The following is a 27,528-nucleotide window of genomic DNA, read 5'->3' as shown; positions in this document are numbered from 1 at the left end:
TCCAATCTTACTTCCTTTACTCATTCCTGAGTTGGATCCCAAGAGCAATCCCCAAGGAAATTTCTGCTCCTGAATCTCTGTGTCAAAGTATAGTTGTGGGGAATTCAATCTGTGACAGATTCCCTTCCCTGTGTACCTTATAACTGTTAAGACCTTTTGTATTGTGATTTTTTAAAAAGTAAAAGTTACTTATATAAGAAAGGGGATTTATTGGCTCACATAACTGGGCAGGTATCAGGATTGATTTGATTCAGTGGCTTAAGGATGTCAAGGACCCAGTTTTGCTCCTTCTCTGCTCTGCCTTAGAGAGAATCAGCATTACTCTAAAGCCAGCTTTGTTCACAATGACAGTAACTGCAGTAATTCCAGGGTTTATATTCACAACCCTCACCATCCAAATGGAAAGAGAGCAGGCTTTTAGCAGCTTTATTTAAAGAATAAGGAAAAATCTTTCTCAGAGTCACTAGCAATTCGAGGTTCACGGATACAAACTGGTCAAAGTCTGGGTTTCCTAAACCACTTGCTGTGACAAGAGATGTGGGATTACCTTGAGTGCTTTAAAATAATCAGAATTCATTCCTGGAATTGTTGGTATGTTTTAATCTTCGCCTTCTACAACCACATGGATGCTCCACAAGGGGGAGGTATGGAAGGACTATTGTAGAGACAACCCATATTCATTTGCTAGGACTGCCATAACAAAGTCCCACAGACTGGGTGCTTAAACAAGAGAAATCTATTTCCTCACAGTTCTGGAGGCTAGAATTCTGAGATTAAGAGGTTGGCAGTGTTGTTTCTTCTGAGGCCTTTTTCCTAGACTTGTAGATGGCCATATTCTCCTGTGTTTGCCTGGTTTATCCTCTGTGTACACACATGTCTATGTGCTAATCTCCCCTTGTTAATAAGGATACCAATCATATTGGATTAGGGCCTACCCTAAAGACCTTATTTTAAATTAATTCCCTCTTTTAAGACCTTGTTTCAAATGCAATTACACTCTGAGGTGTTGGGGATTAGGATTTAAAACACATGAATTTTGGGGGGGAACACAATTCAGCCTATAACACAAATTCAACATCAGCATCAATTGCATACGGAAATATGTTCATTTGGTTGACTGTTGCAATAAATGGTAAACTCTTTAAGGGCAAGAACAGTATCTTATTTATACCACCAGTGCCCAGCACAAAGCCTGGTACACAGTAGGCAGTCAATAGAAGACAACAACTGCTTGCTGAGGACTATAAAGAGTTCATCACACTTGGTCAGTATGAGGTCACTGGTGATTTTTTCCAGGAGGAGTTTCAGAGGCGTGGTGATGCAGTAAGCCTAATTGTTGTGGGTTTAAGAGTGAATGGATAGGTTCGGCAATATAAAAATTAAAACCTTCTTATGACAAAAGCCACTATGAGCAAAGTCAAAAGATGATTATGAAAAAAATAGTATCTACATATATGGAACACCAAGAGTTAAGAGCTCTAACATTAAAAAGATCCTATAAAAAGTTCAGAAAAAGATGAAGACAAACAATAAAACAACATTATAAGGCTATGCACAGTCTCAGAATATATGAAAACAAGTTCAGCCCTATTAGTAGTCAGGGAAACACTAATTAAAATAATAGTGAGATAGCATTTAATGCACATTACACCAACAAAGATGTAAGATTCATGCTTCAGTTCTGGTAAGAGATAGAGAAATAGACATTCTACCTTTTGATTGGAATGTGAACTGCAATAATTCTAGAGGTAATCCGGCAGTGTCTTACTCAAGACATCTTTGATCACAAGTAATAGAAAACCCAACTCACACCCCCATGTCCCCAAAAGTTATTTATAGAGTCATATAACTGAAAATCTAGACATAGCTAGATGGAATCTACTGGAATGTTATCATTAGAATCTAGTTTCTTTCCATGTTTTAGTTCTGTCTTCCTCTGAGTTGAAGTCATTTTCTGTAACAGTCTCTCTTCATGAAAAGAGCTTACATCCTTACAGCAACAAATTTAGCAGAGAAGAAAAGTCCTTGATCTAATTCTTATTGCCCTGAATTGAGTCATGTGCCCATTCCGCAACTATAGAATATTATACCTCTGTGATATTTTACTCTCATTGACCAAATGTAGAAGCCAATGGAGGAGTCAATACCATTTGTAACCCCATAGTTTAATAGAGGAGTAATTCATCTGAAGAAAATGAGGTGCTGTTACCAGAAAAAGAGGAGATGGACGCTGGGTATCAAAACGAACAAGACAAAAAAAAAAAAAAAAATCCATATATATCCTCTCCAGGCAGTATCTATCAAAATGTGCACATATCTTTTGTCTCAATAATCTCATGTTAAGGATTTGAGTCTATAGAAAGAAACTGCACAAAGGACACTCATTCTAGCAATGTCTATAATGGCATAAAATCTGGACAAATCTATATTATCTACCAATAAAAGAATGGCTTAATGGGGCGCCTGGGTGGCTCAGTGGGTTAAGCCGCTGCCTTCAGCTCAGGTCATGATCTCAGAGTCCTGGGATCAAGCCCCGCATTGGGCTCTCTGCTCAGCAGGGAGCCTGCTTCCTCCTCTCTCTCTGCCTGCCTCTCTGCTTGCTTGTGATCTGTCAAAATAAATTTAAAAAATCTTTAAAAAAAAAATGGCTTAAAAATTATGGTACATTAACAGTATATTGTGCAGCTAGTTAAAAGAATGAGCAAGAAAAGAGTGTTATAAACTTTAATAAGAAAACGTTGCAGAAAAATATATATGGTGTAATTTACTATTTATAAAAAATCAAAATTTCTATTAATATGTATTTCTATAACCACTGGAAAAAATATGGAAAGAAACATTAACCTTTTAACCTTGATTTTATTTAGGATTGGGATGGGGAGAGGAAAACTATCTTTTTCTTTATTTTCTTCTGAAATATACTTTGTTATACTTCTGTGTTGTCTGAATTGTTAAAATGAATGTTTATTACCTTTTAAACAAGTGAGTAGAAAGTGAAATGAGGAAGTAGTCTTAGATATAGACTATTTTTAGATTTGGAGAGAAGAAAGATAAATTAATCTCCAGTAAAGCAGAGATTGAAAAGATTGAAGACAGAGTAACCCATCAGGTGGGCCCTGAGGGGATAGAGAGGATCCATTTCAGAGCAGTGTCCCCAAAGTGCCAGGGCTGTGATGGCTTCACTGTTTCACAGGGAAATGCAAATAAACAGTGTAGTTCCTAAAAGTTTAGTTCTTTAGTGTTGAAAGTGCATTTTCTTTAAAGTAATTGAGGGTGATAAGAGATGGGAGGACTTTAAAAATTTATATCATTATTTGTCAAGATTAAAAGTTAATAGCCCTATCTATGCCAGTTCCTGAACTGGTAGAAATACTAATGGTCTGTAAATCCCAAAGTCTGGAAAAAACAGATCTTCAGCACAAGTAGAGAGCTAAGTAAGCATTAAGCAAGACAAGAGCTAGTGCTTCCTCTGTGGGACAGGAAAAGAAGTGTGTATGGATTTAGATAGTTATAGAAAGAATTGGCAGGTATAGGGAAAGAAGGTAAGAAAGTTAAAAGACTATGGTGAGATCTTTTTCTGGGTCAGGGTTGAGGGGCTCTGCAGGAGTAATTGTAAAGTTAAGACTTGAGGGGAGTGGTAAAAAATGGTAAGAGGTGCTGTGGGGGTTGGGAAACCAACCTGAGAGAAACTGGAGCTTTTAATATGGAATAATACCTGACTATTTTGTTCAGATTTGTTCTTTTATGAACTTATCCTTGGTCCTTTTTGTATTCTCTCTCATTTGACACCCCCTTTCCCAACCAGCACTTTTGTTTTTATTCCTTTTATGACACTTATATTCTTCCTTTGTTTTTGTAATTATCAGTACCCATTTAACTCTCTCTGAGACACTGTTCATTTATCTATAACAACCTCACAGCACTTCCCAGATAGTAGACACCCAACTGATTGGAGCTGAAGTAAATTTAATTCCACATAGAAAATGACTGTGTAATAATCTGCATCATCTTGATTAAAATTCTTCACAGTTGTGAAAACAGAGATAAAACATTGGCTTTTTTTTTTTTTAAACTCCTATAAACTAACTTTTCCCTATTGCATGTATTTTTCATTCCTTAAAAAGATAAATTATTTGGTCATATTTTGCTTGTAAGAGTCTTAAACTGTACGCCCTTGAAATTCATACACTCCTGTTATAAAACTGCCACAGAAATCATTAAAATAAAATTTTTCACTGTAATGGATATGAAAATTGAGGACCCGAAAAAGTAGGCAATTTGTTAAAAACTGCAAGGGTATCATGTGAGAGTCCATATGAGAGTCTTATTTCCAACTTAATTCAGTTACACAGCGATTCCACCTCTTAATTTCAATGTTATTTTGTATTCAACTTATAGCAGTTAAATTAATAATAGTTATCTCTGGTAAAGCTCTCAAAATCAATACACTGATTACCCTTCAATTTTTTTTTTTTTTTTTAAGATGCCAGTATGGGTTGCTGTTGCTATGTGACATGTTTGATATTTTTTTATAAAGATTTTATTTATTTGACAGATAGAGATCACAAGTAGGCAGAGAGGCAGGCAGAGAGAAAGGAGGAAGCAGGCTCCCTGCTGAGCAGAGATACCGATATGGGGCTTGATCCCAGGACCCTGGAATCATGACCCAGCCAAAGGAAGAGGCTTTAACCCACTGAGCCACCCAGGCATCCTGACATGTTTGATATTTTAAGTGCCCAAATCCAATAAGCCAATTGGGCATTCAGTTGAAGGTTGTTTTACGATGGGTATTATTTGTATTATTTATGGTTATAATCAAATCTTAAATATTGACAGTGATGGTTGATATATCAATCTTTACTCCTGCATTTTATAGTTCATCATTTATTTAAAACTCTGTATCTCTTTATTATATTATAAAGAATTGAAACCACAGAGACAGTAACAAATCCTCACATGCAAACGTAACTAGGAGGATGCTGCAAGTACAGAAATACACAGTCTTTTCCCTGGAGAGACAAGAGATGGCCTATTACAAGCCACCACCCTCTTCTTTACTAGCACATGAAAGTAGAAACTGCTAGTACATTAGCATTAAAAACATTTTTCTCTTAAAATATTCTCACATAACACCTACAGAGTCCAACTGTAAAAAAGTAGAAATTAATTATCTGCCAGAGAATAAATATATCCAAAAATTCCTATTGTTCAGTACAGAGGTTCCTCAAAAAATTAAAAATAGAATTATCTTATGATCCAGGAATCACACCACTGGGTATTCACCCCAAAAATATAAAAACACTAATTTAAAGGGATACATGAACCTCTATGTTTATTGCAGGATCTTATTTACAATAGCCAAACTACGGAAACAACCCAAGTGTTCACCAACAGATGAATGGATAAAGAAAATGTGGTCCATATATACAATGGAATATTATCTAGCCATAAAGAAGAACTTTGTCATTTGCAACATGAATAGAGCTAGAGAGTATAAAACTAAGTGAAATAAGAAAGATAAATAACATATGATCTCACTTATACATATCATTTAAGAAAACAAAAGAGCAAAGATAAAATAAGAGACAAGAAACAGACTTTTAACTATAGAAAACCGATTGTTACCAAAGGGGAGGTGGGTAGGGATCAAAGAGTGTATTTATCATGATGAAAACAAAATAAAATAAAATGATAAAACAAAGGCGAAATGGCCTCAGTGGGGGGAAATAATTTATATTCAGTTTTGCTGAAATGGTATATACTGTTATTGCTTTTTAAATTTTTATTACTTTTTAAAATATTTTATTTATTTACTTGACAGAGACATTGAGAGAGGGAACAGGAGCAGGCGAGCAGGTAGAGAAGAAAGAGAGAGAGAAGCAAGTTCCTGGCTGAGCAGGGAACCCCATACCGGCTGGATCCCAGGATCCTGGGATGATGACGTGGGCTGAAAGCAGACGCTTAATTACTGAGCCAACCAGGCGTCCCTGCCTTTTAAAAAAATTATAGTTTTCTATTGGCAGATATTATTATTTGACCTCTAATTAAATTTTAAGAAGGAATACTTTTTAAACAAATAAATAGATTTTCATGTAAAATACCCACAGAAGACTATTGCCCCATTAGTCTCCATCTGAAGTTACGCTCCCGGAAGTCGCATTCTTAGGGTGAAGATGTGCCTTTATATACATGACAAAGCTACACCCTTCTTCTGTTGGATGGCTCATCATCGTGCTTGTTGACCTGGTTATTTTATGGAATTGTTTGCTCTGAGAGTGACAGGAAAAGGCCGTTCAAAAACATTTTGTTCTTCCATCAGAAAAAAACATTTTAACTCCTCTAGATCATCATTCCCTCAAACTTTCCGAACACAGCAAAGCCCACCTAAATCTCCAGACCTCGTATCAAAAACTATACATCGTTAAAACTCCAAAGACTTTGAAGTCGGGACAAGGCTGCCATTCGTATACTCCCCCCGCAATTACTGACCAAGTTCTCATTGAACGACAGCTCACTCTGCCAGGTGCTGTTGTTATGAACGTGGGGAGACCCTGCCCCAGAGCTCGCAGAGCGAGGCGGACTCGGAGCCGACCAAACAGGATGCGCGCACAGTACAGGGAGCAGGGGACGTGGCAACCAGCCTAGTCTGGGCGAGAGCCGCAGAGAGGTGGTCTGCCGGCGGGGTATCGACACGTGGGGAGGAAAGTCATCCTGGGCAAGGCTTAGCGTGGTTAAGGGGGGTGCCGCGTGCACAGCAAGGGGTTGGGGCGGACCGCAGGGAAAGGGGCGTGCGGCGCGGCTGGCTGAGACTGAGACCTGGGGGAAGCCGGGTCGGCCCGGCGGCCCGGGGCCAGAGCTTCCTACCGCGGGAGCTATTAGCAGGACCCCCGGGGTGCGCGGGGGACTGGAAGAACCGGCTGGAAGAAGAGGGGGTGGCCGCCGGCACGGGAGGAGCAGTCAGGAGCGTGCAGAAATTGTCCGGAAGAGAAACTAGGAGGTGGAAGAGTCAGTGACTTTGAAAAAACAGCCTGTGAAGGTATTTCCGAAGGAAAACGAAAGCTCTGACGACCCGACGGGGAATGAACAAGGCGCACATGTTCCACCTCGGAGGTCCGGACAAAGTATCGCAGAATCACGCCGCTGCCTGACCACAGAGTGGAAGTCCTCTAAGACAATCATAACCAAGTTTAATTTTTTTGCTGTAGTAATTAAGACACGGGGAAAAGCGTAGTCTCGACGTGCCGCAGGGAAAACCTCTCCCCTAGGCGTTTTTTTAAAAGCCGCCAGGCGGGAAGAAAGTGGTGGGCTTCCAAGTTAAGGACACTTCAACCTCCCCATAAGGTGTATTTCAGGTGGACAACGGTGCTGGGTGAAAACTCAATCCACCGCCACACAGCCTAAGAACACTCTTCAATATCGGATTACCATAAAGATAGGGTTGCAAATGCCACGCAAACCACCTCACGTCCAGGTCCCCAAGGGACTCCTTCATTGTCCACCGCAGCTAAGCCCGCTCACCCGCCAGAGGAGCGCCAACTCCAGCGCCTCACACACGGCGCCTGCGCACAATCTGCAGGGTGCGATGACAGCGCGCGGAAGACGTTTCCCAGAAGTCCGCGCCACTCGCTGCGGTTCTCCCTCCCACTCCCAGGCCGCGTGACGTCACTCCGCCCGCCACGTTCCTAGGTCGCTTAGGGTGGTTTGCCAGCGCCCCCCAGTGGTCTGGTTGAGCATTGCAGCAGTGCGCGCCGGGGCCCAACAAGCAAGTAGGGAGAGCTGCCGCCGCCGCAGTCGTCACCGTAGCGCGCCGACATGTGGCGGCGCGGCTGAGCGGAGCGGAGGGGGAGAAAGGGGAGGACACGCGCGGGGAGGGGAGGGAGGAGGCCAGACAAGGCGGGGGGAGGAGGAGCGGCGGTGGCGCAAGTCGCGCGGAGCAGCGCAGCCCGGGTCCGCTCTCTGCTCCGTCGCCACCTCCCGACCCGGCGAGTAGAGCCGGTGCTCCAGCGACCCCCGGAACAACTCCAAGCGTACTAAGGAGTCCATGTTGGGGAACTTGGCGTCGTGACGGGGACCTAGGGACCTGCAGTGGAGCCGCCGCCGCTGGAGCAAGCGCCTCGACCTCGGCCTGAGGTAAACACGGGCCGACCCCGGGGGCGGATGGGCTCCGGCAGCTGTCGGGGCGAAGTGGGGGCTGTTACGAGCTGGCGCGGAGCGGAGGAGCGGGCCCAGGGCGACGGGAGGGCGGACAAAGTTTCGGAATCGCGCGCGGCCCTGGCGGCGTCCTGCGCTTGGAGGAAAGTTGGAGCTGCCTCTTGAGGCGGGGGAAGCTGCGGCGGGGAGGGCCCCTCTTCCTTCTCACTACCCGGAGAGGGAGGCCCCGCTCCGGCCGCCGCCGCCTAACTGGCGACACCCCGTCCCATTTCCTCCTTGTGGCCTACCCGGCTCCCGCCGCTTCTGCCGGCGGAGCCTGTCCCCGCCTGGGTGCGGGGTCCAGTTGTGGGGGATGGGGTGAGGCAAGGGGCCCAGTGACCGAGTCGGCACACATACACCCGCTCCCTGCAGTGGAAACGTGTCTTGCTGGGCTTCCGGGTGCTCCCCGACCCCCGAGTTCGCTTACTTAGAAGACTTTGCTTTTGTCAATAGTGTCCAAGCCCGCTTGTGAAACCAAACTTTACTGCGCCGTGACCTCTCAGTGCGCGAATGGGGAAGAGCCGGCGCTTCTAGGCATCAGCGTTTACCCCGGTCCTGAATTTCAAACTGCTCTCCCACCCCCAATTTAAAACCCGTTTCCTGGGCTGACAACAAAAGGGCCGATCTAAACTTAGCCTAATGAGTCGCCCCTCCTCACACCTAGGAATTTTGAACCATTAAAGGTGTTTTTTAGAGATTGCTGGCCGTGTTGCTACCCACATATTTTGAAAAATTGTTTTGAAAGGAAATGCCTGGTTTAAGCAGTTGGTTAAAATACAGATTCAAATGTTGAATTGTAAAATACCCCTAACATATTTCTCTAGAGGATTTCTTACAGTGTCTGCCAAGTTGAGCGATTATTAGTTATTTTGGATTGCTTCTAACTAACATCTTTATTCATACCACCAGTGAAGTAAGATATTTAAGCAAAACTTATCAAAAAGTTTTTAATGTTTGGCTAGTGGGCGCTGATCTTAAATTTTCCTAGTTTCGGAATTTTCACTGAATTTCGGAAAAAGCATATCAATAGAAGCATTTTCCATTTTAAAAGTTAATTTGAGCGTGTGACTGCTTACCTCAGGAAAATATTGAAGGCAAAACATTCTTAAGTAACTGGCAGTTTTTGTATTTTATTGGTAATCGTATTAAAATTTTGATAAGAATTAAATCTCTAGGCCATTGCTTTCTTTCTTGTTTCTTTGGCAGTTGGCTTAATCGTCTCACTTTTTTGCTGTTGGTTAAGAGCTGCAGTAAAAAAGTTTGTGGGATTTTTATTTTTGTTGCTTTAAATTATTGGGCAGATGAAATTTTGAAATTGTCTTTGGATTTCTTTCCTTTTATACTCAAAGATAATCTGAATTTATAATTTTTTAAAAATTAGTTATTCTTGCTGTAGCTGCAGTTTTGCATTATGATATTTTTTGGTGCCTGCAAGTATATTAATAAAAATTCAGTTTTACGTTCAGATGGTGACCTTTTTGCCTGAGAATTTGAGTACATCAAAATAAAAAAGATTTTGAGTACATTTTAAGATTTTGGTAGGATAAGATTTGGATGTTTGCTTACGCCTAGTGTACTCACATTCTAAAAACATTCTTTAGTATGTCAAGGGGGAATACAACTGTAGAGGAAAATAGAAAAATTGTTCATAAATATACTGCCTGCCTCAAATGTGTAATTAAAAAATATTAAGAGTGATTTTTTTGGTATGTCTTCAGGTGGTGGTACTGGGGTCCATGAGTTAAAATTGAAACTCTTCAGGGGTCACCCAGCTTCCCCATTATTTTTTGGGCCCTAGCCTGTGCTTAGGCAATTTTCCTGAAAAGCTGTGCTGTTGATTAGAGGTAAGAGGAAACAACAGTTCAGTTGCCTGATGTTGTTGATTCACCATCAGTAGCATGTTTTAATAGTAGGAGAAGTATTTACTACTCATCAATTTAATACTGAACTTTTTAGGTACACCTGTGAGAGACAGTTGTGAAACCTAACCAGAGAGTGGCAGATGTAGACGTAATAAAAAGAGTCAGCCTTAGAATAATTTTCATTGTAGCTTCCCTTTAGCAAGGTCTGCCATCATTTACCCTTGCCTTTTAGTGATGTACACTGGATCCTGACTTACTTTGCCCAGTGAAATAAAGAAGGTTAAAACCTAAATTCTTAGTTATACCCTTTGTCCAAAGAATAAATTAGTAGCTTTGCACCTTATCTTGCATTTGAATTTTACTAACTGGTAATAGTACTGAGTAGAGCTCAGAGTTAAAATACCTGGTATTCTCTTAACATTCCCAAGACTCATCTTTGCATTTTCATTATTGTCTTTTTTTAAATCTGTGGCTTTGTTAATTCTGGTGCTTAGGCATATACAGTTTTACTATAAAATGTAAAAACAATACCATCATCTCTTACTTACGAAATAGTTTCCTAAAAAGTCTCACGATGACCTTTGCTTAGTATATAGTCTTTAACACTCAGCTGCCAGTGTGATCTTGATGAAGTTTGTCAAACCATATCACTTGTCTTCTCAAATGGCTTCCCTTCTCAGCCATAGTAAAAATCCAAGTCTGTGGTTTACCAGGCTCTGTGTGTTTTGAGTCTCTTCTTCCTCTCTGACTTGATTACCTCACTCTGTTCCACCAACTTCTACTCTGCTACTAAAGTTTTCTCTGACTACTCTGTATAAAATAGCAGACCTTGCTCCCACATTTCCTATCACTTTGTAAGCCAGATTTTCTCCATAGTGTTAATCACTTTCTAACATACTGTATAAATTCCTATCTTAAGTTTATTGTATTTCTCTTTCACTTTCATGAATTTCTGTGAGAACAGGGTTTGTCAGTTTGGGTCATTGTTTTGTCCCCAAATACCTGAACAGTACCTGATATGTAGTAGATGTTTATATTTAATATTTAATAGGTCAACCTGCTTTCAGCTGGAAAGCTGAAATAGTAAAATAGTAAAATAGTAAAAGAAAAACAGTAAAAAATTACTATTAAAAATAGTAATTGTGGTTCAAAACTTTAAACTATGCAAGTTTGTCTTTTGCATGAACTCTAAATTACTTGTATCCATGGTTTATATTCAGTTCAGGGGAAATTTTCAGAGGAGAGTATGATCGAATGTGATCTTAAAACTGATCTGTCAGGATATAAATGGAACTAAAGATACTTAGCTAAGGGTAAAGTGGTATAACTGTCTTACTGTCTAAAATATTGTTTAGAAGCCAAATTGGACTTATTTTGGGTAGTTCCAGGAAGTAGAATTATGATTGTGGTAGTGGGTATCAAATGGGAGGAGAAGCAGCAAGAGTGGGTATAGGGAGATTAGCACTCTTGCAGTAGTAGTACAGAAGAGATGGAGGATAGCTTGAATTAGGATGAGAATTGTGGAGGTGGGCAAAAGTGAATTTAAGTGGATTTAAGATCACCAGGCCTCTGTTGATGGGCGGAAAGTGCGGGACATAGAAATTTCAACCATCAACTCAGGGAAACAGCTGGGTTGATGGTGATACCACATAAGGTCCAAGGTGCTTTTGATTCTGGCATATTGCATTTAAGGTATCTCTGGAACTTTCAGATGGAAATTACATAATATGGTTCTAAATTTCAGGGAAGAGGTGTGAGCTGAAAATACAATACTGGAGTCACTGATATAGATAGTCGAAACTACAGATGGAATTGCCTAAGGGAGGGAATATAACTTGAATGGAATCACAGTGGCCTCTAACATTTAAAAAAAAAAAAAAAGTATGCTGGAGGAATGTAAGCTCCCAAAGAATACTGTGAAGGTCAGAGAAGTATGAGTTGAGTGTGGTATTAACAGAAACCAAAGGAATAGAGTATTTTAAGGGAAGAGTAATCAGTAGGGTCAGGTGTTGATGAGAGTTGAGTAATGTAAAAGTTTAAGATTTTTTTCTTAAGTTTTATTTATTTATTTGAGGGAGAGAGAGAGAGAGAGAGAGAGAGCGAGCGTGGCAGCACAAGGGGGGAGGAGAGGGAGAAGCAGGTTCCCCGCTGAGTTGGGAGCCCAGATCAAGCAGCTCAAGCACCGTGGTACCACCATGGCCAGCAGATCCACGATGTAGTGGCGGCTCCAGTAGCTCTTGGGTTCCTTCTCAGCGGCCGCCTCCTCCTCCTCTTCCATGGGGCATGCCACACTCACTGATGGGCCTGGGCTGGGGTTGGCACCTGGCCGGTGTGGGCTCGGGCCCCGGGTGATGGGCTCCAGGGCCTCTAGCTCGTCCCCCACCGTCACCACCACGGCGGAGCTGCAGTCTTTGGGCCCTGGGGGGTGGGGCTCCGGCTCTGGGCCCCTGTCCCCTGATTCAGGGACTGCTCCGCAGACCTGGGCCTGGGTCACTTTCTCCAGGATGGCGTCCAGGTCCGGCTGGTACTGCACGAAGTCCGTCTGGACGGCGCGCTCCTGCATGCAGCTGGCCTGCACGCCGGCCTCCAGGCCACACAGAAGCTTCTCGTAGGTGTTGCTGGCGGGGAAGCGGGGGCCTAGGCCGAAGCTGCTGTGCAACGAGCCCTCCTCAGGGCCGCAGTCCACCCCCGATGACAGCAGGCTGCTGGCCTCCAGCGCGTCTGTCCGGCTCAGCGTGTCCTCGGTCCCCGCGAAACCGCTGTCAGCCCCGTCCTCTGCAGAGGCCCCGGGGTGGTCGCCAGGGGGTCGGTCACTGCAGACAGCAGGGTCACTCAGCTTGGTGTAGGTGGAGCTGCGGGTGAGGGAGCGGGCGGGGGACCCGCTGGCCGACTCCCCAGCGCCGTCTTCCTTGGCTGTGCCGTTCTGGGCCACTTCCATGCTGTGCAGCAGTGTCTCCAGCTTCTTGTTCTGAATGTTGATGTCCACGAAGTACTTCTGCAGCCCCTTGTCCTTGTCGATCAGGTTGTTCTTCTTGACGGTGTCGATGACCTGCTTGAGCTGCTTGATCTGGGCTCCATCCTAAGACCCTAGGATCATGACCTGAGCCAAAGGCAGATGCTTGACCGACTGAGCCACCCAGGCCTCCCAAGATTTTTCTTTTTCTTTTTTTTTTTTTTTTTTAAAGATTTTATTTATTTTTTTGGCAGACAGAGATCACAAGTAGACAGAGAGGCAGGCAGAGAGAGAGAGAGGAGGAAGCAGGCTCCCTGGTAAGCAGAGAGCCCGATGCGGGGCTCGATCCCAGGACCCTGGGATCATGACCTGAGCCGAAGGCAGAGGCTTTAACCCACTGAGCCACCCAGGCGCCCCAAGATTTTTCTTTTTTAGAGACACAGATAAGGGGGAGAGGGAGAGAGAGTCTTAAGCAGGCTCCATGCCCAGCACAGAGCCCAACAAGGGCCTCGATCTCCGCCCTGAGATCACCACCTGAGCCAAAATCAAGAGTCAGGATGCTTAACTGACTGAGCGACCTAGATGCCCCAAGAGCAAAAAGACTTTTTAGTTGAATTTAACAAGGAGCTTATTGGCATTGTGAATAAACAAGATAGTAAGCTGCTTATTTTCAAATTGATGTTCCTGTAATTACTTAACTAGTAAAAAAAAACTGAGATCAAAGATTAAGAAATTATCTGTCCACATTATAGAAGAGACCTAATGTTTGTCAGACATTTGTTATTTGCCAACCGCTCTGTTTTATACATTTTACATAAATTTTCATTTGACCTTTTCAGCAGCCTTGCAGTATTGGGTGTATTAATCCATTTTACAGAAAGGAGTCTGAGGCTCTAGAGAAGTTAAATGACTTGCTAAGTGTCAGGGAACTTGTTAAGAAATAGATACTCAAGTCCATCTGACTCTTGGGCCTTTAGTTATTTGTTGTATCAGTTGGTCTCTCAAACTCTGCGTCAGTCCTATATCTAGTAGTAGACTTTACTGTGATGATTGAAATGTGTATCTTGGCTACAGCTAATGTGGCTGTTGAGCTTTTGAAATATGGCCAGTGCAGCCGAGGGAAGGAATAGCCGTTACAGTGCAGATATAGATAAAAAATCATTAAGAATCCCATAAATAATAAAGTAGAGTCTTTTCTTATAAGAAGAGGTGGAAACACATATTCTTCATTTGGAAGGAGTAATATTCTGCTTATATGTTCATTTTAGGTGCTATAAATGAATATTGTAGACAGTCTTTTTTTTTTTTTTAAACAATTTTAAACTTTCAGAAAATTCTAAGTACAATACAAAGGACTTTTTCCCCTGAACCACTTGAGAGTAAGTTGCAGACACAATCCTGCTTAAGTCCCAAATACAAGTACAGAGAAGTTTTTTCAAACCCTGAGCCATTTGGGAGTAAGTTGCAGATGCCTTCTCATCACCCCAAACAAGGATAAGGACTTGGTTTTATATAAATATATAAAAATCAGGAAATTAACATTGGTGTATTACTACACTTTAACTCTCAGACCTCATACAGGTTTTTCAGTTTCCACAGTAATTTCATTTGTTAACAAGAGGATCCAGTTTGGATTTGTGTTGCATTTAACTGTAATGTCTTTTTACACTTCTACCTAGAACAATCCCTCAGTCTTTTCTTGATTTGTATAACCTTGGCACTTTAAAAGATTGCAGGTTAGTTTTGTTAAATGTCTCTCAATTTAGATTTGCCTGGTATTTCCTCATGGTTGGGTTCAAATTGTGCATTTTTTTCCCTTAGGAGTGTCTCAGTAATGATGCTGTGTTCTCATTTCATCCTATTGGGTGGCATACCATTTCTGTCTGTGCTGTTATTGATGATGTACGCTTTGATCACTTGATTAAGGTCAAGTCTCTCAATCTTCTTCACTAAAGTTTATTTTTCTTTTTAGTAACTAACAAGCATTTTGTGGGGAAGTATTTTGATACTTTATAAATAGCCCATTCTTTATCAGATTTGCTATTTATTCTCAAATTGTCCCAGCTTTGACCAATGAAGGCCCCTTCAAGCTGGTTTCTGTGTCTTTTGACTTGCTTTGAGTGCTTCCTTAATGTTTGACACAAGAAACTGTTCTAGGGTCACCTTGCACATACTTTCCCTGCTGTGACCCTGGAATCAGCCATTTCTCAAGGAGGGATTTCTTTTAGTGGAGAAGGGTATTTAGAGAACCAAGATTTGGGTGCTATTTTTATTTCTGTATATATAAAAAACCATGAGCTGGTACTAATTTTTCCAGTTTCAGTGTTTGTTTTCCAATGTTTGTTTTCATTTTCTCCCTTCTCAAATTTATAACTCCCTTCTCTCAGAAGGAGAAACCTGACCCAGTATCCTTAGTGTGTTCACTTATGACCAATCACCAGGATGTAGCCAAATTCATCCCCCATGTTGCATAACATTTTCACTCTTCTTAAGGCTCTGATGATTTGTGCCAGGAGGCATTCCTCATCCTAGGTCCCTTGGATACCTCATATTGAGGATCTCAATGTTCTGCTTGAGTTCCAGTACCTCACTCTGGGATACCTCATATCCCTCATATGGACACCTGGTGTTAACTTGGGTTCCAACACCTCCAGGCCAAATACCAACATACAGACATGTTTTCTTAAAGATTATATTCATTTGTTTTTATAAAAGATTATCACACCAAAACTTGTGAAAATTATGATCAAATAGGTTCTCAACTTTTAAAATTTAAATCCTCTTGAGACTCTGACATCTCTGTTAGTGATAATAACTAATCTTCCTCCTTATTTCCCCATTTACCCAAGAGTTCTCAGATGTACTTTCAGTAGAGTCTTTTTAATAAAATTTTGACAGTAAAGTAAAAATTGGTTCTTTGGAGTCAGTCAGACCTAGCTTTGCATTCTAGTTGTCCCAGATAGTGATTGTCACCTTTCATTGGTGACTTAATCAGTGTCCTCACCTATTTTAATTTTTAAGGAACACTTACCTGAGTCCAGTAGTAATAGCAGCTAACTCCAATCCCTTTTGTTTCATACCTTTAAGTTAACTGTGTTTAGCAATTTTCAAACCTTTTTAATGCAGTATTACTAGTGTACAATATTAGTGGTGTTTTAATTTTTAAAATGTTCTGTAGTATGAGATCTTGAGGATTAAATGTGCAAAGGCATGTCAGTTTATGGCCTGATATAAAGTAGGCATTTCCCTTACATAATCTTCTGCTATAAGTTTGTTAATATCTGTGTCTAGTAGATCTGGGATGAAACATGGCCTTTGCCCTTAAGGGGCTTAGTCCTAATCAGGCCTTCTTAATTTGCTCCCCAGTGTTCCTCCATTTTTTTCCTAATTAGTTTCCTATACTTTCCTCTCTTTCTCCACTTTCTGCTGCTACATTATTTCAAAACACCCAGTTTAAACATGTCAAATTAGTTAAATGGGATCAAGGTGTTCTTTTCCTTAGTGATTTCCTACTTTTTACAAAACACAATTTAAGGTCCTACCTTGGACTTAAACTTTAAGTCCCTTTACATTCTGGCCCATAATTATGTCTTTACCCTTATCTGCTATTGCTGTACTAAATGAATTCTTTCTGACTAAATTAGTCCTGAAAAATGCTTGTAGTTCACATTTGGCACTTAGCATATGCTATCTTGTTCATCTTTTGTATGCTACTTCTCTAGCTCTAGTTTTTGCAGCAGGGAGGGTTTTAGTATCCTAATCTGTCTTTGTATTCCAAGCCAGGCTCAATACCCTGGCCATTTTAGTAGTTTAGCTTCTTAAAGTAAACGAAAACAGAAACAAATATTCAAGAGAGCAGCCACAGCATTACTGCTTTGAAAATTCTCTGGGATCAGTGAAACAGCTTACAAATGATAAATGATCTGTTAACGTAAATATACTTGTAACACTATTTTGTATGCCTAGATGGCTTGTCAAGAAAATTGTTTCTTTAAATTATTGTTCTAATAGGGAATAAATGTTAATAACTTAAAAAATTTGTAAGCTGTCATTCACCTGAAAACCTTATCATAGAAGAGCCTTCAGATAGGACAGCTTAAATGCACTAAGGCCATATTTCTTTAGGAACTGTTGTACGTGTTCAGTTTCTTAGACATCATTATGAGTAGTATGAGGGAGATGTGTGAAATGGAAAATAGCTTTATTGTTTCAAAACTGCTACAGGAGTAGTTAAAACTAAGTGAAGGAGACACAAATCCAATCAAGCCTCTAAAAGAAGTTAAAAATATATTTTATATTACTATCGCCACTCCAGCTTCTTTGATTACTGTTTGCATGGCGTATCTTTTTCTGTACTTTCATTTTAACCTGTGTCTTTATATTTAAAGTGAATTTCTTAAAAAACAAAACCAGACCTATAAATACAGAAACAAACTGATAGTTGCCAGAGGGAAGGGGAGGGTGGGAGGCTGGGCAAAATGGATAAAGGGGAGCAGGAAATGCAGGCTTCTAGTTACGTAATGAATAAATCACAGGAAAAAAGGCACAGCATCTAGACTATAGTCTTAATATTGTAATAGCATTGTATGGGAACAGATGGTAGCTACACTTGTGGGGAGCATAGCGTAACATATAAAGAAGTTGAATCATTGTGTTGTATACCTGAAACTAATGTAACATTGTGTCAACTAGACTCAAAAGGTTTTTTTTTTAATTGAGTTTCTTGTAGACAGTATATAATTTGTGTAAAATCTAATCTGACAATCTCTCAGTTAGTATGTTTGTTATTTATATGTAATTATTGATATGATATACTAATTTATTTCCCATTTCCTGCTCTTTTTTCAATTAAGTGAATATATTGGTACTCTAAATTTATCTGTTGACTTTTCTACTATATCTCTTTGATTTATGTCTTTGTGGTTGCCTTAGGTTTACTCTTGACTAGAAATGTGTCTAGCTTGATTTGAGATATGCTATAAATGGAAAATACACACAGATCTCAAAGACTAGTTTACTACCACAAAAAGAATATAAAATGTTTCATTTAATAAGTTTTTTACTGGTTAATATTTGGACATTTTGGGTTAATAAAATATACTAGATTGATTTTATCTTAAATATGACTACTAAAAATATAAAATTATATGTGGCTCACATTATATTTTTATTGGACAGTGCTGCTCTGGGAATTATATATATACTGAAATATTAACAATCTATTTAGAGTTAATATTTACAATTGTAGAAGCCTAACAACTCCTCCAGTGACCTTTATGTTAAAGTTGTTGCATGTATTACATGTATATGGAGTGAAAACCCCACTAGACAATAATGTAACTTTTGTTTGCAGTAATCATGCTTTTTAAAGAATTTTTGGAGAAAAATAGTCTCTTATCTGTATGTGGCTATTGACTATTTTTCTTCTTTGTTAATGGAATTTCAAGTTTCTTGTTACCATTTCTCCTCAGCTTGGAGAACTTCCTTTAGCATATCTTTTAAGGTAGCCTTGCTGGTGATAAATTCTTTTAGTTTTTCTTTTTTTATTATATTAATTTTATTAACATATAATGTATTATTTTCCCCAAAGGTACGGGTCTATGAATCATCAGGCTTACACATTTCACAGCACTCACCATAGCCCATATCTCTTTTGTTTTTCTTCATTGAAAATGCCTTTTCCACTTTCATTTCTTTTTTTTTTTTTTAAGATTTTATTTATTTATTTGACAGACAGATCACAGGTAGGCAGAGAGGCAGGCAGAGAGGAGGAAGCAGGCTACCTGCCAAGCAGAGAACCCAATGCGGGGCTTGATCCCAGGACCCCGGGATCATGACCTGAGCCGAAGGCAGATGCTTCAACCCATTGAGCCACCCAGGCGCTCCATCCACTTTTATTTCTGATGGATTTCTTTACCAGATACAAAATTCTGGGTTAAGAGTTAATTTTCTTTAGCACTGAAGGTGTCCTGCCTTCGTAGATCCTATTGTTTCTGATGAGAAGTTTGCAGTAATTTGAATCATTAATTTCATCTGTATGTTGTGTTTCTCTATTTTAAAGATTTTTTTCTTTCCCCTTTGCTTTTTTGTGGTTGATTATGATTTTTTAGACATGTTTATCCTTTGAGTTAATCCTATTCGTTATCTCCCAAAATTTGTGAATTTTTAAATTTGGGAAGGTTTTGGAAATTATTTCTTGAACATTTCTTTTTGTTTGCTTTTTTCTTTTCTTTCTTTTTTTTTTTTTTAAATGTACTAATCTCTTTCTCTTATTTTTCTGAAACTCAGATGACATAAATAGAACTTTGGATATTGTCCATAGGACCCAGAGACTCTTCATTTTCTTTCAGTCTTTCACTTCTCTGTTCTTCAAATTAGATCAGTACTTTTGATACATCCTCATATTTACTGACTCATTCCTTTGTGTTTTCAATCTGCTGAGATCTTACTTCAGATACTGTATTTTTCAGTTCTAAAATTTCCATTTGTTTCTCAATTTTTTTATAGCCATTATTTCTCTCCTGAGAATCTCTGGCTTTCCATTAATTTCCTTTAATATATAGTTACCCAGATTAATACCTGTTTTCTTTTAAGCCCTTTTAACAAAGGGCTAGTTGAGTTCCAATCCTGATATTTAGAACTGGCTTTGTGACCTTAGACGATTTACTTAATTTCATTGTATATAGGATGGAGAAGTTTTCACAAAATACTATAAAAGTTAAATGAGATCATTTAGGAAATGTCAGAAAGTAATATCTAGAAATAGTGTGGAATGCATACCTGAAAGTCCAGCTCTTGGGGCATTTGGAGCATTTATAATAAGATTACAGTTAGGAAAGAATCCCAGTTATCTGCCCATGCCTGATATTAATGTAGAAGAATGTTCTTTCTTTTTCATTTTTTAAGTGAGTTTTCATAGTAAGTGATAACGTATTTTCAGATTAGAATAGTAATGTTTTATAGAAGTAAGATGAAATGTCTCTTTTTTAAGTTATGTATGAAATATTCATTTGAGAATACATTGATTATATACTTAGGTAACATAAAACTGTACTTATCTGAGACAACTGCCTAGGTGAGTTTAAGAAATTCAGATTATAGGGGCACCTGGGTGGCTCAGTGGGTTAAAGCCTCTGCCTTCAGCTCAGGTCGTGATCCCAGGGTCCTGGGATCGAGCCCCGTATCGGGCTCTCTGCTCAGTGGGGAGCCTGCTTCCTCCTCTCTCTCTCTGCCTGCCTCTACACCTACTTGTGATCTCTCTCTCTCTGTCAAATAAATAAAAAAAAATCTTAAAAAAAAAAAAAGAAATTCAGATTATAGGCAGAACTGGAGTGGAGAGAGTGTGAATGTCCTGCTCACTACACAAAACAATTGCTTTTTTCTTTTCAGTACTAGTTTCACTAAGCAATTTGTATCAATTTACAAAGGATTAGAGAATGACATTTCTTGAGGAACCAAAGAATGACCTTTCACATCTTTGCAGAAAAGAGACTAATTTCTGAAATTGAAACTCTATAATTAAGGTTTTTAAAATCTTGTTTAAATAAAGTATTTCAGAAACAGTGTTTTTTTTTTATTTAAAGATTTTTTTTATTTATTTGATAGAGATCACAAGTAGGCAGAGAGAGAGAGGAGGGAGCAGGCTCCCCGCTGAGCAGAGAGCCCGATGCGGGGCTCGATCCCAGGACCCTGAGATCATGACCTGAGCCGAAGGCAGAGGCTTAACCCACTGAGCCACCCAGGCGCCCCCAGAAACAGTGTTTTGAACGTTGTCCTTTTTTCCCTGTTACATGTGAAATCCATTTCCATTCCACTGTAACAAACATTTGTATGTGGTCATTTATTGTCATTAACTCCTCTTTGATTCTTAGGATTTATTTATTTGCAAGTGTTTTCTGTGCTATGTGTGTTTTGGGGAGGTGGGTAGGCAAGGATTGCCATTTCAGGTTGGGCATCTTTCTATGGTAGAACAAAGGTTAAGTTAAAGATATAATTGATAGTTTTTCTGTTTTGGATTAGAAAAAAAAAGATGAAAAGATAACAGTTCCTTTACTTCCCATACTTCCATTCAGGACGACTTTTCTTCTTGCCAGATAAGAGGGTATGGTGCTGTTGATCCCAAGGGCTCCCCTATAGCTAGTCCTCCTGGGAAGTTTGGTTGTGAGATGAGTCTTACCACCGCACTGTTCTTTTGTTCTTTGTCCATAGTAGGCATAACACTTAATCTTCTCAATGTAAATTCTGCTTTTCCACATTTATAACTCTCCCCTTCAAGGGACCTGTAATAGGCATTGAGGCATTGTTGATGGAAAGAAACCAAAAAAGTCAGAGTGTTAGGTTTGCCTTTAACCATTTGATTAGTTATGTCATCTTGTTTTAGTAAATAGGGATGAGAAAATGGAGATGAGAATCTTGAAGACAGGTGAAGATTGCACAGTCAGTTCCTCCTCTCTCTTCTGTCCACCATACCTTAAGCAGGAGTGGTGGGGTTATTAGAGAAGAATTGCATAAATATGTATTGAAATTATTGGAGGATATATAACATGATATTGCTTTATAATGTTTTTCATTTGGAGAAATAGTGGAAGCTTTTCCTATGATTTTCTTATCAACCTTTTCATGATGAAAAGTAGCCAGGCACATAGAAGACACTCAATTTTCTTTTTTAAACGAAAGTATTGCTTCATAGATATATTCTTTTCATAGAGTGGACACCTGTCACATTAGAGTGTAACCCACAGGCGCCTCCATGGCTCAGTCAGTTGAGCGTCCAACTCTTGGTATCAGCTTAGGTCATGATCTCTCAGAGTTGTGGAATTGAGCCCTGGGTTAGGCTCTGTGCTCTATGTGGAGTCTGTTCGAGATTCTTCCCTCCATCCTCTACCTCCTTCTCTGCTCCTCCCCCTGCTTGCTCGAAAATTAATCTCTAAATTAATAAATAAATAAAGTCTTTAAAAAAAAAATGGATCACCAACTGGAACACCCAGTTGGAAGTCAGCTGTAATGCTTGTCTTCCCCCAAGTAATGAAAAACTCGTCAGCTCCATACCATTACTAGGGTCTTGGAACTGATCCGTAATACTGCCTTAGAATTTGATGGAATTGTGAGGTTGTGCCTGTTGCTTTTAATCTGTTTCTCCACAGCCTTTAGAATACATGACCTTTGACAGAAATACAGGAACCAGAAATAGAAAAATTAGATACCTCCTCTCAAGCTCATCAGTGACAATGATAGTCTTTACTTATAAAACATTTTCAAAAAATTGACCTTTTTTGGTTTTGTTGTTCTTTGAATTTTAATACACATGTAGGTTTTTATTACCATCACGAGTCAGGATTCAGAATGGTTCCATTACCTCCTAAAAGCTCCTTCACACTATCTTTGTAGTTAAACCCTACTCAAACCCAAGTGACAACTAATCAAAGAATTCTTTGTCATTACAGTTTTGACCTTTTGAGAATGTCATATAAATGCAGTTGTGTAGTATATAACCTTTTGACAGTGGCTTCTTTGAGTATATTGCCTTTAAGATTCATTCAAGTTGGTGAGTGAAGTGCTAGTCCATTCCTTTTTTTTTAGACTGAGTGGTATTTCATTGCATGGCTGAGGGTACCATAGTTTATTTTTTGTTAAATCTAGTATGTCAGTTTGTTCTTTTCTTTTACCATCTTTGTCTGGTTTTACTATCAGGATAATGCTGGACTCATAAAATGAATTGGGAAGTACTTATCTTCCATTTTCTGGAGGAGATTGTGTTGAACTGTTGTTATTTCTTAAAATTCACCAGGGAAATCTGGGCCTGGAGATTTCTTTTCTTTTCTTTTTTTTTTTTTTTTTTTTTGGAAGACTGCAGATTTAATTTCTTTAAACAGTACTAGGTCTATTGTGCTGTTTGCTAGAGGATTTTTATTGATTTTTCCTTTCAAAGAATAGGCTTTTGGTTTCATTGATTTTTCTGTTTTCGATTTCATTGATTTCTGCTCTCTAATTCTTTCCTTCTACCTGCTTTGTATATCTTTTTCTTTTTTAAGTTGTTTAACATAGAAGTTTATTTGAGACCTTTTCTGATGTAAATACTTTGCAGTTATGCTTACCCTGCATATCACATTTGTAACTATGGATATATTTGGATTTAGTTCTACTATTTTATTTTTTTATGTTTTAGAGAGAGAGAAAGAGAGAGAGCACATGCATGTGCAAGGGGGTAGGGAGCAGAGGGAGAAGGAGAGAATCTTAAGCAGGCTCCATGCCCTTGGTGAGGGGCTTGATCTCACCACCCTGAGATCATAACGTGAGCTGAAATCAAGAGTCAGATGCCCAACTGACTGAGCCACCCAAGCGCCCCCATTTTATTTTTTTGGTTCCCTCTTTGTTCTTATGTAATCTCTTTCTTTTGGATATATGAATGTTTTTTAGTATTCCATTTTAGTTTATGGTGTTTTTGCCTACATATCATTTTTTTAGTGATTGCTCTAAGGATTATAATATATACATTTATATTTTCACAGTTTCTTTAGAATCAATATTATATCACTTCAAATGAAATATAGAAACCTTATCATGCATGTCAGTCCCTTTCCCCTTTATATTGCAGTTGTCTTGTGTACATCTACATCAACAGGAAATCTTACTAGAAAGTGTCGTAAAAAAAATAAATAAAATAAAGTGTTGTAATATTTGCTTTTCATTGTCAGATATGTTTTAAAGAATTCAAGAGGAGGGTAGTTAATTATATTTATCCAGGTATTTATTATTTCTGTTGCTCTTCCATCTTCACAAACCCAACTATGGTGTGTCTAGGCATGGATTTCATTATCCTTTTTGGGGTTTGTGAGCCTCTCGAATTTGGAGGTTTATATCTTCCATCAAATTTGGGAGTTTCTGGCCATTATTTCTCTTCATCTTCCTTTTTTTCTGCATTGAACTCATTTTTTTCTCCTTGGGCTCTTGACATGAATGTTAGGGTTTTGGTGTTGTCCCAGGTACCTGAGGCACTAATATTTTTTTCAATATTTTTTCTGTTGCTCAGATTGGGTAATTTCTGTTGATCTGTCTTTAAGTTCACTGGCTTTCCATTCTGCTATTAAGTCTGTCCTGTGTATTTTTCTATTTGTTACTGCATTTTTCAGTTCTGAAATTTTCATTTGCTGGTTCTTTATATTTTGTGGGTTTTTTGTTTGTTTTTGCTGTGACTTTCTAGTTTTCCATTTGTTTCAAGAGTATTTGCTCTTGTGGAGCATTTTTTTTAACCTGCTTTAAAGTCTTTGTCAGATAATTCACCCAGTGCTCTAAGATCTGTGTTATCTCAGTGTTGTTTTCTGTTGGTTCTCTTTTTCCCACAGGAGTTTGAGATTTTTTTGTTCTCTCTGCCAAGTAATTTTGGGTTGTGTTTTGGAGATTTTGAACATTATGCTATGAATCTTAGTGTGTTGCTTAAATGCTGCAGAGACTTGATGTTTTTGTTTGGGTAGGCAATTGATTCAGTTAGGTTTTAGGCCACAATTCTAACCAGCTTTCTTCAGGTTGTAGTTTTATTTTCTATTTTTATTTTTTTTAAAGAGTTTATTTATTTATTTGTCAGAGAGAGAGCTCACAAGCAGGCAGAGTGGCAGGCAGAAGCAGAGAGAGAAGCAGGCTCCCTACCGAGCAAGGAGCCTGATGCTGGACTCGATCCCAGGACCCTGGGATCGTAACCTGAACCAAAAGCAGAGGCTTAACCTACTGAGCCACCAAGGCGTCCCCAGGTTGTAGTTTTAATCTCAGTTCTGTTTTCAAAACCTTTGTAGTACGTTTGGATTTTTCCCATAATGTGTATTACCCAGTAGCCAATCTGTGATTTTCATGGGGGTTTATCCTATATTTTGTTTTAATCTTCATAGTCTATGGTATGCTGCTTAAGGTTAAACCTGTAGATGAACAGCTCAGCGGTGAGCTAGGAGTTCACAAACAACTTATAAGTTACTTAAACTCTTTCCCATCTTTTATGCTCATGGTGTTTTCTAGATCCCTTGGACACCCTGACCCCTTCCCACCCCGTCCTCTGGCTGGAAATCCCAGTCTCATTTCATTAATTACACTGTGGTATATACTTTCTACAATTGCATCTGGAGGCAAGTGACAGGAAGACAGGAGGAAAATTTAGATTAGTCCAGTTTCTTCAGTCATTGACGATGGTACTTTTCCCTCAGAGTCTTCTGCTGGCCCCACTGCCTGCCACTGTTGCAGCTGTCACGACAGGATTGCTTGGGAATTGGGTCATGGGGAATGAGAAACAGAAAAAAAGAGATTTCCCTTACTCTTTCTAAACAGTTGGGCGACCCCTTTTCCACTCTTTGGACAGAGACAGAGGGCCTTTCCTAGAGCTTTCTCTTTTGCTGCTCTTTCTCTCTCTCTCCTGTTCAGAACAGCTTTTTGGGTTTTGCATTAAGCCCAGGCTGGGGGCAAAACTAGATGGAAAAGGCATGAGCTCACTACCAGCCTGAAAACATATCAGATTCTGGCCTCTTTCTCAATCCACCTGCTGTTTTTTCCTTTAAAATTTCAATTAGCTGCTCCATTTATTCTGTCTGGGTTTTATAGTTTCAGTCAGTGAGATTAACAAGCTGGAATGTGCTTACTCCATTTTACCCAGAACTCCCCAGTTTACTTACTGCCACTTTCAGAATGCAATGGCAACTTTGAATCTCCTTATTTCATTTATATATGGTTTATCAGTAACATTTTTTTAACATGTAAGAGTGCAAGCCCTATTTTTTTCTTAAAGATTTTATTTATTTATTTGACAGACAGAGATCACAAGTGGGCAGAGAGGCAGGCAGAAGGTGGGGGGAAGCAGGCTCCCTGCTGAGCAGAGAGCCCGATGTAGAGCTCGATCCCAGGACCCTGAGACCATGACCCGAGCCGAAGGCAGAGGCTTTAACCCACTGAGCCACCCAGGCGCCCCCAGTGCAAGCCCTATTGAGGAGATGATACTACATTAAATGTAAAAGGAAATAGGAAAATTAATTTCTCTTTTAGTGCATAGTCTTCATGAAATCTAATCTTCCATAATTATATTACATTTGAAAAAACTGTTTTCCTATTTCCAGTTTAGTCTATGTTTTCTGCCTAAGGATTTGCAGTTCCCTTCACTTTGGAAATTTTTTTCTTTAGTCATTCTAACCTTTTAAAAATGATTTGCTTAGTAGTGCCTGGGTGCTCAGTTAGTTAAGTGTCTGCCTTTGGCTCAAATCATGATCTTAGGGTCCTGGGATTGAGCCCTGCGTTGGGCTCCCTACTCAGTGGGGAGTCTGCTTCTCTCTCTCTTCCTCTTCCCCTCCCCCTCTGTTTGCATGCATCCTCTTTCTCAAATAAATGGAATTAAAAAAATAATTTTCTTCTAAATAATTAGGTTATTGGTCATTGTAGAGCTTAGTATGAGGTGATATGCTTCATATTAGTGGACACGTGGCTCTCACATGATGTTGCAGACACTCCACAGGAATTTTAGAGACATTCTGAAGCATATCTTCACTTCCTAGATTGATATGGGAAGCTGATTTTATTATAAGACTGATAAGTGTAGATGACTTCATCTTTTCTATTTTCAGTTTCTTTGGTAAACAACAAGATATAAGATTATTTGGTCATCAGTGAATGGTGCTTGGAAAACAAGCTTTTTTCTGGGTGTAGGCTCAGAATGAAGGGCATGATTCAATGAATTGAATATGAAAGATTTCCAGAAATTCCTGTTGTTGATCAGCTGCTGACAAGCAACCAAATCACTGAAAATCTTATCAAAAACTAAATTAGAAAGTAGTTGCAGGGACTGATTGTGCAGTAATAACTGAAAGAAGAGCATGTGTCTTATCTGTTCCGGCTGCTATAACAAAACATCACAAACCACGTGGCTTATAAGCAGTGAAATTTATTTCTCAGAGTTCTGGTGGCAGAATGGTTGGGTGAGGGCTCTTTTCCAGGTCGCAGACTTTCCCTTGCATCCTCATGTGGTAGAAGGGGCTTGGGATCTCTCTGTAGCCTCTTTTATAAGGTACTAATCCCATTCATGAGGGTTCCACTTTTATGATTTAAAAAATCACTTCCCAAAGGCCCCACTTACACCATCACATATTCAGCATTTTAACATGTGAATTTTGGGGGATGCAAACATTCAGACCATAACAGCATGTAAATGAGTTCACTAAAACTAAAATTGGTTGAAAGTCTTAGGTTTCATATCCATTTCAGTTTTATTCTTGGTAGTTATAAAGGTGGGGTGAAATGGAAACTATTGGTAGAAAAGAAAATTTTGTTGCTGTTTTTGTAAATACATATCATAATTTGCTCGTTCTTCATTGTACTTTTTTTTAAAAGATTTTATTTATGTATTTGATAGAGCACAGTTGGGCAAGGTGGCAGACAGAGGGTCAGGCGGAGGGTCAGGTGAAGGAAGAAGAGAAGCAGGCTCACTGCTGAGCGGAGAGCCTCATGTGGGGCTCAATCCCAGGACCCTGGGATCATTGACTTGAGCTGAAGGCAGACATG

At 39.6% G+C, this 27,528-nt stretch overlaps 2 protein-coding genes across 3 annotated transcripts in view; one reads left to right on the top strand and one right to left on the bottom strand.

The window, feature by feature from the left end:
- The first annotated feature begins 7,808 nt into the window (after positions 1-7,808).
- The window catches only part of LOC111157814 (SR-related CTD associated factor 11), a 74,188-nt gene continuing 54,468 nt past the window's right edge, over positions 7,809-27,528 (top strand). For both annotated transcript variants that reach the window (XM_022519477.1, XM_022519476.1), the window contains exon 1: positions 7,809-8,130. The gene's annotated coding sequence lies outside the window, so the exon portion shown is untranslated. The remainder of the gene's footprint in view (positions 8,131-27,528) is intronic.
- Positions 8,073-15,470, bottom strand: LOC111157733 (syntaphilin-like). The gene is made up of 3 exons (XM_022519375.1): positions 15,444-15,470; positions 12,244-13,131; positions 8,073-8,396 (listed from the first exon to the last, which is right to left on the bottom strand). The coding sequence occupies exons 1-3, from the start codon at positions 15,468-15,470 to the stop codon at positions 8,073-8,075; spliced, it is 1,239 nt and encodes a 412-aa protein (XP_022375083.1).

This window comes from Enhydra lutris, unplaced genomic scaffold (genome assembly GCF_002288905.1).
Source record: "Enhydra lutris kenyoni isolate GAN:26980312 unplaced genomic scaffold, ASM228890v2 scaffoldscaffold56, whole genome shotgun sequence".
NCBI classification, from domain to species: domain Eukaryota; kingdom Metazoa; phylum Chordata; class Mammalia; order Carnivora; family Mustelidae; genus Enhydra; species Enhydra lutris.
The sequence above is the reverse complement of the archived record's forward strand: the minus strand, read 5'-3'. Positions and strand labels throughout refer to the sequence as shown.

What these genes read in the sequence shown, in the direction of transcription:
- LOC111157733 (XM_022519375.1), bottom strand. Translation starts at nt 15,470, where the DNA reads ATGGGGGATGAATTTGGCTACATCCTG. An exon ending in ATGAATTTGGCTACATCCTG is followed by an intron (nt 13,132 to 15,443) that starts GTGATTGGTCAT and finishes CTAGGGTCTTAG; the next exon opens with GATGGAGCCCAGATCAAGCA. An exon ending in TGGATCTGCTGGCCATGGTG is followed by an intron (nt 8,397 to 12,243) that starts GTACCACGGTGC and finishes GTCGCCAGTTAG; the next exon opens with GCGGCGGCGGCCGGAGCGGG.